This window comes from Polypterus senegalus, chromosome 7 (assembly GCF_016835505.1).
Source record: "Polypterus senegalus isolate Bchr_013 chromosome 7, ASM1683550v1, whole genome shotgun sequence".
NCBI lineage: Eukaryota > Metazoa > Chordata > Cladistia > Polypteriformes > Polypteridae > Polypterus > Polypterus senegalus.
Window position 1 is genome coordinate 42,753,370 of NC_053160.1, and position 12,002 is coordinate 42,765,371.

The window sequence follows — 12,002 nt, forward strand, 5'->3', positions numbered from 1 at the left end:
GTTACAAACTGCGAGTATGCGACTGGAATGACTATGGACAGCCACTTCTAAATGCAACTCGTGAGAAAAAAAGAACTGAAGGTCTTGTATTTGTATCAGAATACTATTATTATCATTGTTATCATCATCATCATCAAAGCGGATTTGTACGGAGACAAAATTTAGTTATGATCACACATCAGTGAAGTGGAATTCGCATGTATGGTAAACATTCGGCGGATTAACATTTGCTATTTTGTTTAAGCTTATCTTTACGAAAAATAACTTTCTTGCTTAAAAATTTAAACACTGCGACCACAGGCAGGCACATCCGCTAAAGTTAATGACTGTTTTTTAGGCACGATACGCCATTAAAGTTTCATTTTAGTGCCGCCTCCTACTTGATGGTACAGAAATAACCCCCGCTAACTTACCTGAGATTTCTATTTATCAGACTCCTCGTGTTCTAGTTAGGATTAAAAATATAGTAATATTAAATATTACCGCATCATATCGGAATACATTTAAAAGTAACGCTTGAAATATTCCGGCGGGCAAGGGGTGGCGTTGGACTTTTTAATTTTAACTCATAATTACCATCATACGAGTATCCGCGTCCTTACTAGTATTAAACAACTGCACACACGTACATAGATTTTTATCTTTATTTATTTCATCATTAACAGAGGAGTTTTCGTTTTCTCATGAATGTAATATTTTGGAGGTGCAATCACAAGTTACATATCATGTATTTTTATATTTGAAAGGTGTAAACACACATTTCTAGAACTATTGTGAGAAAAACTTTGGTCTTTAGCCTTCTTAGCTGTTTTGAATATTGCCAATTTGGTTTTTGACAAGCATGTTCTAACAAATGCCATTTAACCCATTTAACGTTTAGCCCTTCTTACAGTTTACAAAATGACATTAAATGTGGCTAAATGGATATTTTGTAAGCAACTGAAAATAGTAGTGCAATATATTTCAAAAATAATAATTCTTCTTTTTTGCCATATCCCGATGGTGACATTATTGACGTTCATCATGTTACACTTTAGTCATTAATATATTAATCCAGTTTCTCTTCTCCATAGTTTTAGATAATTTAAACATTACTATTTATTCTGCATAAGCACATGATTGATCAAAATATTTCACCCATTGAAATATACAACTTTTGTGTACAGCATGTACGTGCTCGTAAATCATTTCATGATTGTGCTGAAGAATAAATACATCTAAACAATTTTCAATGAAAATAAAGCTATTTTATTGTCAAAGCATTCAACATAATTAGGTAAACTATCAAGTATAATAAATCTCAGCAAAAGGAAGTGACACTGTGACTATTCCCCACTGGCACAAAATAGTACACTTTTGTATTCAAACAAGATGATTATTTACAATGTTCTTTACAGTCTGCATTTGGAATGCAAATTTATTCATTTGTACATGCACTTTAAAGAATTTCATACCAGAATCATTTGATCCTAATATTCAACATTTTATATTGTGTGTGCACACAACAAATTAAATACCCCAACAAATGTAACTACACTTTTATTTTTTTTCATTACTTTATATAAAATAAAACTTACGTTTACACATATGTTTATGATTTTTTTTCCATACTTCCAAATTATAAGTGCTTCATAAATTAAGTAGAAATATTTTTTGTTTTGTTTTGTCTTTTTCAACATAGTCAGCATTTGCATACTTGGAAATGTTAACACTTTGTAAAAAGTCCTTTTGAAAGTGAAAATATGTGCACTGAAAATGCATTTCTTTTTTTTTTTTTTTTCCTTTAGTAATAAGTTCTTTTCAAAATAAGTCTCAGTTTGTTTTTAGGCATTCATCTAATTATGAGAAGTCATGTGCCTGGATAGGTGATGGCGTTCTCTAAAGGATTCATTGCAGATCGGGCACTTGAGTTTTTCCTCCCTTCGTCGCTTTACTAACGGTTCCATTGAGTATTCCTTTTTGTGGTGAGACCTCATGTGGTAGACGAGGTCTGAAGTCATTCGAAAAGAGGCATTGCATTTAGCACACCAATTTTGTGCTGGAAGGCAAAGGGAGGTGAATGAAGGAGGCAAAAGGGTAAGAGCCGATGGCATTTGAAGCTGAATAGGTCCTGAGGTCTTTGGCCAAAATGCTGTGGCATAAAGGAAAGGGCTCTGCTTTGGAAGGCTACCTTGGACTGTACAATTGCTGCCTAGATCTGAACTTTGGAGCTTGGCAGCTAAATGATCTGCTTGGTACAATCTGCTCGATGGCATAGTATCACCAACAGACGGATGGCACTCCACTGATGGAAGAAGCTTGGGAGTCATGACAAGCGGTGACAGCTGAGAAAAAGATCGCACGGGTTGACTGAAAGCACTTTTCCTCTCAGAGGACTCACAGAGCTGCTGTGGAACTGATGTAAATGCACTTCCTATTGAAGAGCCATCTATGCGAGATTGGACTTGCGTCTCGGTCAGCACTTGTCTGATAAGTTTGTTTGTTGGACTGCCACTGTTCCGACCACTTTCCTTATTCTCTATATTTGGTCCAAGGCCTTTGGTACCTTGTTTAAGACCTTGTAAGCTTTTCTTGACTTCTGTAAATGCACTTCTTTTGCCTTCTGTAGGTTCTGGACTTGACGGAGGAAATGACCTTCTGTTTTCTTCTAAACCCACATAGCTGCCTCTGTACTGATGTGGCAAGCACAGCAAGTCTTCTTTTGAAGTAAGAGATCGTTGTATTGTGCCATTTCGACCATCCTCTAATTCTGACAATTTTCTTTTATGCCCATTCAAACTTTTGATCTCAGAGTTCTGATCAATATTTGGAGATGATCGATGGTTTTCTAGATCCCTGGCAAGGTTATGAAAATCTGTAGATGGCTTTCCTTCTTGTGAGTTTGTGTACCCTGACAACTTCAGGCTAGAGTTCACTGTATTTTGAAGGCCATTCTCTCTGTTGTCTAAAGAATTCTCATCTGGGGTGTTACTGGTCTGTATTCTTTTGGCACACCGAAACCTCATGTGAGCCAGAAAAGGAAACTCAAACTGGAAGCGCAGATTACAGTCTGGACACAAATAAGGTGAAGACCCTGAAAGCGACAAAGAAAAGACAAAAGTCCCAACAGTTTAGTTACTGAAGAGCATATTGACAACTACAAACTCATATTAAGTCCAAATATCCACATACTCACTAATTCACAATTTCATAAACATTTAACAAGATACAAAAAAACACCCACCCACAAACGCTTATTTGATTCAGAGTTTACAATATATCCCAATTAATGGTAGCATTGAAATTCACGTTAAGTCTGCAATTTGAAACAAAATTGAAAGAAACAGTCTTAACCTTTACTGAAATATTCAGAGTATTTTCTCATTTTCAGAACTTTGTTACTTAAGGTTTACTGTATTTTCATATAGCAAATGAACAGCTACACCTAATTAACTGACATATCTACACATATTAAAGACAATCCATCTAATCTGGCATATCTGAGTTAATTTCCAATGTGCCAGACTGAAAGCATTAAAACTAATATAATATGCAGCATTACTCAAGAAGACATATTGTGTTGTAGTTTTTTGGTTTTTTTTTCCTGAAATTTTGTTTATTACCAGTTTCAACAACACATTAGCATTTTGGCTCTTTTATAAGACCACCACAAATGAACACATTTTGTTTCTGCAAAATTATTATTAATAATAATAATAATTTATATAGCGCCTTTACCATGCTCAAGGTGCTTTATTAACTGAAAATAAAGCTTCCTAGTATCCATATATTTTACACTAATTGATTCTGGTCAAGTTAATATAATTCTGCATATTTAAAGTAAATTTAGTATAAAAATATAATTCAGGTAGCTGCTTATGAAATTATACAGCTAACAATTCATGACGAACTACAGTGTATTCTCACTATTGTTGAAGAGTTCATTCATTACCTTGACTTTATAGTTAAACTAAAATGTGATGTTACTACATCTTCGCAATATCCATGAAGCGACTACTGAAACCATCTGGCTCCTTACCTTTTAGTTTGCCTTGTGCTCTGCTGGTACTGAGGAGAAGTAACTCAATCAAGTCTTTTCCATACCAAACTAATAGCTCTTCATCCTTCTCGATCCTTCTGAGAGATCTATAAAACAACTGTCCATTTTTTACATAGGCCTCCAGATTTTGTTCTTCTTTATCCCTTGCAGATTGCACTAATCTAAGCCACATCAATCCCTCAGAGGAGCTGTTGGCCGCTGAAGTGTCCACCTGCAAAAATATTTGTGAAAAAACATTTATTCAGTAATCATGGCCAAATATCTTCAAGAACTCATGTTGATCAAATATTAGTTTTATTGGTGTTATCTATCACTCATAAAAGCTTACCAATATTAGGACATTTTAAAAGATTAATTTTGGTAAACTGTATAATATTTGACTTATATATACATATATGATATAAAATATAAAATATTACATTTGAAATGTAAAAGTGTGAGTATCTATCTATCTATCTATCTATCTATCTATCTATCTATCTATCTATATAATATATATGTATATATATATATATATATATATATATATAAATCATGCAACTTCCTTACTAAACTTGAATTTAACAGAAAGATTAACAAAAGAACTACTTTAATGCTAACCGATCTGTATTATTATAACATTTCCCCATATGCTAAAACCCTCCGAATATATTCTTATTTAATGAATACCATGTCAACTAAATAAGTATATACTGCATTTAAATGATATCTCTGCTATTATTAAGCTATTAAGTAGATCAGACAATACAAAATAATGTGCTGTAAGTTTCTAACATTCCTCTGACATTGTGGCTACAATAAAAAAAAGTTTGCAAATAGAATATTATTATAAATTAAACTGTAAGGTCAAAGGAACAGCATAACGGTATAAGAGAGAAAGATGTTTACAAATTAAAGCTTGCTATTCAGGTCACTCATGCAACTACATTTATTTATACTTAATCTTTAATAAAGGTCCTCGCTAAACAAATGGCTGAGCTGTTATGCTAAGCACATTGCGAATTATTTTATTTATTTAAATCACGACTTCAGACTCTAACGGGGTAAAGTATGTAATGGTTGTATACTAAACCCTTAACATAAGTAGAAAACATCAATCATTTGACAATAGCGAAACAAGGAAGCTCGGCAGACTATGAAAAGGAGAAGAGCATTCAGTTGTCTCACCCGAAAGATGTAAGGTGCAGTTCGTTTGTCGGTGGACTTGAGGGCAATGAAGGCGATACTGTCGTACAAAGAGGTGTGGCTCAGGACACACGGCCCGAATATGGCATTTTCAGGAATGTCACACGTCGTGTAGACACTTGTGAAAATATCTGTCAAGCACTGCTGCACCGCTTTGGCATCGCTGTCCCACACCACTTTATGGGAGCTGGACTCCTCCATCACTGGTTAGCTCTTTTTGTTACCTGTAGTTAAAATAAATACACGTTTTATAATTTGAGACTGTAGGTGCATGCACATTAAAAATTAATAAAAAGACTTATAAACAATAGACATTTCCAAGTTTATAGCTAGTTTATTACGTTGAGTAATTGTCAAAAGTGCTTTGTTTGTAAATTAGCGTGTAAGCAAATCACCCACTTTTAATGAATACCCAGGTATACAGCAAGAAAGGGTGGGGCTGGGGAGAAGGCTGGCTAATAAGTTGGGTATGTTTGGGTTGTACATTTTTAGTTATATATATATATGATTTTTTAAACGTATTATTTTTTCAAGATTGCAATCATATATGATATGTGAAATGCTGCACTTCAAGGAGACGTGTAAAAATTACCAATAGGCTGAGAAAGAGTGAACCGAGAAACAGAAGAGCATATCGAATGGATTTCAAGTGGACTGTCAATGTCACTGATTTCATGTCAGCTAACCTTTAGCTCAGTTCTACAAGAGGGAACGTATGTCTCCTCATTACCATAATCCAACACTTTCCCTCCGAGACTTTAATTAAGGCAGCACGCAAAGTTAATTATTATTATTTTTTTATACCTCTACACGCTTATTTGCAAGAATGCAAACCCATTTATAGCGGAATATAAACAGCAGTTTTCCCTTGATGATTTGTTAAGTGTCTACTACGGCTGTTTACTGTATTTACAAATAAAAGACACGGAAACAGTAGCATATATAATTAAAGTGCTGGTATTTTACAAAAACTGTGTCTTCACCGTTATTTCTAAGTGCCCCTCACCCCAGACAGCACTTACTTATCTGTGATTTTTACTTTTCTATATAGCTAATGTAACTATGTTAAATTTACATTGATTATTTTTAGACTACGACATTATTACTTCGCTAATCTTTTTTTTTTTTAGTATTTAATAATTTATAGTACATAACACAAGGTCTTACATATTACTAAGTGCATATAGTCTCAAAATAAATACATTAATTGTATTATTTACATTTAGTCTTTGAAGGTTATTTATGTCTTTATTTTATGGCGTTAGTTTCCAGCCTGGTGAAATAATTAAAGTAAGCATCTCAGACCTTTCATGTTTTGAGACTAAAACTATAAATTCAACGAAAATCAAAATATAACACTGGCTAATTTACAATGCCGTGTATCTTGCTACTCACGGAAACGAACATTTTGAGCACTTTTTGGACATATTAGTATTAAAAAAACAAATATACTGTTGTTTCCTTAAAATGTTAGTATAATAATATAGTGAAATGGTCATGGTTAATTCTAAGCTGATTGCCTGGGAACAGCATTGTTAAAGATGTTCAAAAGCCCTCTTTAACCTGTCACCCAGAGTGCTATTCAGTCAACACGGTTCTGCCCATTGAAGCATCAAGTAATTCAAAGAAAGACAGAAAGAAAGAAAGAAAGAAAGAAAGAAAGAAAGAAAGAAAGAAAGAAAGAAAGAAAGAAAAAGTCTTTCATTTTTTGGAAAAGAAAATCATGGGACTGTCACAATAAAACACCAAGAGGAACATCGTCATACCCGTAATACATTCTAGGGCATTGACGATACACCAAATACTCACAATGGTATTGAAAGCGTCAATTTATTTATACGTTTTAATTTTCTTTTCTTTTCCTTTTTTATTTTTTTTTCTGCAAAATTAGCGTTTCATTGAAAGTCTTTAGGTATCGAACATTTTCCCAGCACAACACTATATGGAATAAATATGCCCCGTTTATATGCCAGTTATCGTCCCCATATGAAATAATTCAAACGACAGGTCCCAGTTTTTAATTTGGCTTTTAGACCACTGCAGATTTTGAAAGCAGTGTAAAGCAGACTCCCCATTTTCTCCTTTTTAAGCACCATGCTCTCCAAGCCTTAAATCGGACAGCTCATCCATCGCACTTTGGTTGTGAAGCGCAAGCACGCACTCACCTTTGTTGTTCTTTTTCTTGGGTTTAACAGTGTTATAATCCACAATGTTAACGGTGCTAGGCAGGGTAAACTGTGCCTCTGTCTTCCCGTGTCTCCAGTTTAAGTTTTAGCACATTTCCTCGTCACTGGGAAGTCAAAGCGTTGGCGGCCGCTCTGTGTGGCTGCGCTCAGACACTCTTGCAGATGGACCCGATGCAGTGACTGACTGGCATACAGACACACACTTTTTGTTTGCTGCACATAATCTGCCCAATGAGGCGTGACAATTTACGTCTCCTCCCTTTAACCCTTCAACAACCGAATTTTATTGGAAGGATTGCATTTTGCCCCTCTTTCTGAAAAAATTGCATTCCTGAAGTTTTTTTTTTTGATTGGTTGGTTGGTACTCAAAGAAAAAGACAATTGAATATTAGTTATTCTCATCACATTGAACGAGGCTTTTGCATGACCGGACTAGATCAAACCGATTTGTATGGAGGTTCGTGAGACTTATTTCCATTTATATTTGATGGCTTATTTATTTATTACAGGTCTTTTTTTTATCGGTAGTATTGTATTTCATAGTTCTGAGAATGATTCCCAAGACAGAATGTACGGGTGGGTCATCCTAATTTAGCAGTTTCTGAAAATAATGTAGGACTCGTGTTAAAAGTTAAAATTAAGTCAAGGAATATGTTCAATTAAAACGCTTTTATATTCATAAAATATTAATATGAACATCATGCTACGTGTCTTTTTCTGTGTTTTTTCCTTATGTCTGAATTAAACTTGCGGTATGGCTTGCAATAAGAATTGATTGACTGGACGGAGGTGAGAGAACTGTTTTGAGTATCGGTAATGTTTTGTAATTATGGGGATTGCAATTATGATTTTTATTAAAACACTGGCATGCATATCTAAGGGTTAAGAACAACTTGACTTTCAGAGCTGTTTGCACCATGGATAGAAATAGTAAAACTAATGTGGTTGTGTTTATGAATATCTGTCTACCACATGCAGTTCCCCTCCCCGGCTACAATGGGCGCAACGCCTGACAAGCCATGGACGGGACGCCACTGTTTCATAGAACTTCCACAATAGTTCATGCGACGACTGTCCAGTATTGATTACACCAAAGGAATTATAACAAGCGTATCTTGTGAAAGAAATCCGTTTTCCGAATTTAAACAAGAACAGCATAAGAAATAAATAAATTCTTCCACCTTTTCGTTAGTTGTACCCATCTCAGAATCCACCTCATTCATTAGTGTGCAAGGAGTGAGTACATATGGGAGGCTGACATCAAAAGTAAGTGTATTTTTTAAATCCACAAATCCTCTTTCCCTAGGGAAGATTATTCCCATGATTAAGATATTAATTATGGTTGATGTTACTGAGACATGAACGTCTTGTATTTAAAAACATGTTTAGAGACTTTTTAAGAACATCCAGTGTTTTGCATACAAAAAAAAATTAAAGAACATACACATGGTTGGGTCTGGATGACGATTACAGCGCCTTTTTGTCAACTCTCCCTGCACAGGGCCCTTCTTAGTACATGGAACATCTTTTTAAAAAATAAATAGATAAATAAAAAATGTTTATTAACCTTACTGTATATTCGGCTGGGATAGAGATTCTCCCGGTCCTACTATGTGCAGTTCTATAATTTTGAAATGTGGTAACCCCCTTCGTGCCGGGTGGGCTCACCTCGCTACCCCTGGGCCAGCCGGTAAGTGTGCCGCACTCCCCAACTCCTCGTTAGACGCCCTGAGACTCCTTTAAATTTTGTATAGCTCGACCTCTGCCTCTTTCAGCGGAAGCTTTGTTCCGTGTTTCTGAAAAGAGAAATGGCTCATTAACGGGTTTGTCTTATTATCAACAAAAATTGATTCTCGCAGTCTGCAAGATCCCTAGTGACGGCCATGGGGCGAAATATGCTCTTTTTCTTAAACAGTGGAGATGATGCCTCATTAAAAAACCTAATTATGAATGGTATAAAATGGATTAGCAGTGCAGAAATAAAAGGCCTGGCTAGTTGTATAGGCACAGGCACACACACACACACACAAAGTGAAATGTAAGAATTTGACGTTAACAACATACTCACCTTTCCTTATTTATTACATGTGCGTTTTAAATGTGGAACGTTTTTCTTTATCTGCGCACGCTGTATTTAAAAGAAACAATTTATCACCTTCATAAGCTATTATTAGAAATGTTTTTAATACTGTATATGCACAACATGTGTACAGAAAAGTAAGGCGATTATGAGCAAAGAAAAAAAATTTAAGAATGTAAAATGTTTGCAGAATACACTTTAAAACCCGCATAACCTTAATTGCCTCACTTTTAAATCTGTTTTATTCAACTGAAAATGAGTAAACTCACAGAACATTAGCAAAACTATCCAACGTACTGTATTTCAAATTAGCATAGCGATAAAAATGGACAAAGTCGGATGGCAGCAAAGTTGACTCTTAGAATAGAATATTGATTTAGAATTCTTAATTAAGTGATCAGCCCAATCCCTTTGCTATCTCGCGTGACTTAAGACAAACCCTCTTTGTTAATTAAACGTCTCTGAATTGCCGCGCAAATTTCAAAATGATGAGCAAACAGAACAATGGGGGTGGGGAAAGGAACTTTTTTAAGTGTCTCTTATTTTGGTTGATAATCCTGAATGCGTTTATTTATTAATATGATACCAATACAGACACACCGCGTACACCAGGTGAGAACCTGTAAAATATTATTATGTAGGTAATATATAGATAATGCATTAACTGCCCCTTAAGGACAACGAAAGTATCTATCTATGTATCTATCTATCTATCTATCTATCTATCTATCTATCTATCTATCTATCTATTAATAAAAAGTGACGTTTCAAAGCAATACCATGCCTTTTTGAGGTTTTGGAAATACCACGAAACTGAGAGCGATTTTTAATGGTCATTCTACTAGAGAATTACGGAATTGAGAGTAATAGTAAACTAAGTGACCTGCAATCTACACACTCTGTCGTTTCATTCATTATGTGATGTGATGAAAAGCAACACAGGGATGCCTTATGAGTTCAACTAAAGATTCTGAGATTAAAGCGTAAAGAGAAATATTAATCCTTTAGTATTCTTCAGAGGCGTGCAAGGTAACGCGCATTTCTCCAGTACTTCTTTAATTGAGTGTAAATAATCTAATCATCGCGTGTCAACTATTGACGCATCTCTTGTTCCATGCTGCTTCTTAATGTATTTTTCATTGTATAATAATAATAATACTAATAATAAGACTAATAATAATAATTTCTTCTCTGAGTAAATTTTAATTGAAAACATAATATAAATGGTACCCTTGATCCAGAATGCATTCAGAATATCATGCAGATTAATGCTACTATGATCGACAGGTGAGTTGCTCAGAGCCAGTCGACATTTACTTGTAAAATAGGTGAGGATCTGTTTCAATCACAAGTCCAAACTAGGAGATCTCACTTATTATATTGAGTAGTCCACTCAGTGTTTGGAGTGAACAGATTTTTTAGTGCTATTTTAAACAATCTTATTCACTACTTCGTTAAAAAAACGTTATATCACATGCAGTATGTAACTTAATTACACGATCAATCATTCCTACTATTTGTGCACTTTAGACCGGCTTTGAATTTCATACGAAAAACTGAATGAAGTTGTATTATTATGAACATACATTTTCTGGAAAGGTAAGATTCGCTGTTTACCGATTATGATTTGTATTTGTTACCCAGGGTCGTTTTTACAACGTATTATCTTATACATCATTACATTTTATCTTATTGTAATAGAAAAAGAAACCTACGTTTGTTAGTTTGTAAAAGCAAGGTTCGTATATACAGTATACTGAAACTGATTTTAGTTTGTTCTGCACACTCAGAGAAGGTATACACTTCAAGTATTTTCAACAAATAAAGATGACTTGTAATTATTTATTTTTCTGTAATAATATGATTGTGTAATTTTAGTTATCAATTACATTGTCAGCATACAATGAAAAATAAAAGCTGTTTTTTATTATATTGATAACGTGTAGCCTTTTCTTTAAATCTTTTCACTTTTCTTTTAAACGTATAACTTTCTGAAAATTTTGATTTGAAAATGTTTAATGGCTATATTCACAATCTAATTCTATCTATCTATCTATCTATCTATCTATCTATCTATCTATCTATCTATCTATCTATGTAAAGTTTATGCTTGTCAAGCAAGTTTAAAATTACACAGCTAAAAGTTTAAATAAGATAACAATGAGAAAGAAGGGTGGTCTTTACTTACACTGTTTGATAATGTACAGCACTTATTTTAAATTTACAATCATTGTCCATAATGAGTTAAGATTTGAATATAAAAGTTAGATACTGACATTTTGCAAGTCATTCGACAGTATCAGAATGAAATGAAGTTCCTGTTCAGACGGATGCAATTCTTGCCTTTAGCATCCCAACAATGAAGTTTTCAACACAAGAGCATAAAATGTCTATCCTACATCCAGACTTGAACTCTCATTTGTACTCATGCAGCATGCACTTTGAATTTTTGAATGTCTGTTATGTTTTTTCTTACCAGGAATATTATTGCTTATAATACATTTCTAATGTA

General features: G+C 34.3%; 1 protein-coding gene across 1 annotated transcript; it reads right to left on the reverse strand.

The window, feature by feature from the left end:
• Window positions 1–630: 630 nt before the first annotated feature.
• On the reverse strand, window positions 631–7,598 carry prdm8b (PR domain containing 8b). Its single transcript, XM_039758534.1, has 4 exons — window positions 7,390–7,598; window positions 5,207–5,448; window positions 4,019–4,250; window positions 631–3,073 (listed from the first exon to the last, which is right to left on the reverse strand). The coding sequence occupies exons 2-4, from the start codon at window positions 5,423–5,425 to the stop codon at window positions 1,836–1,838; spliced, it is 1,689 nt and encodes a 562-aa protein (XP_039614468.1). The 5' UTR covers window positions 5,426–5,448; window positions 7,390–7,598; the 3' UTR covers window positions 631–1,835.
• Between the last annotated feature and the right edge of the window lie 4,404 nt (window positions 7,599–12,002).

Excerpts from the sequence above, each read along its gene's own strand:
- prdm8b (XM_039758534.1), bottom strand. The coding sequence starts at position 5,425 with ATGGAGGAGTCCAGCTCCCATAAAGTGGTGTGGGACAGCGATGCCAAA. Across the intron at positions 4,251-5,206 it reads CTGCACCTTACATCTTTCGG|GTGGACACTTCAGCGGCCAA; the intron begins GTGAGACAACTG and ends ATATTTTTGCAG. Across the intron at positions 3,074-4,018 it reads AGCACAAGGCAAACTAAAAG|GGTCTTCACCTTATTTGTGT; the intron begins GTAAGGAGCCAG and ends TGTCGCTTTCAG.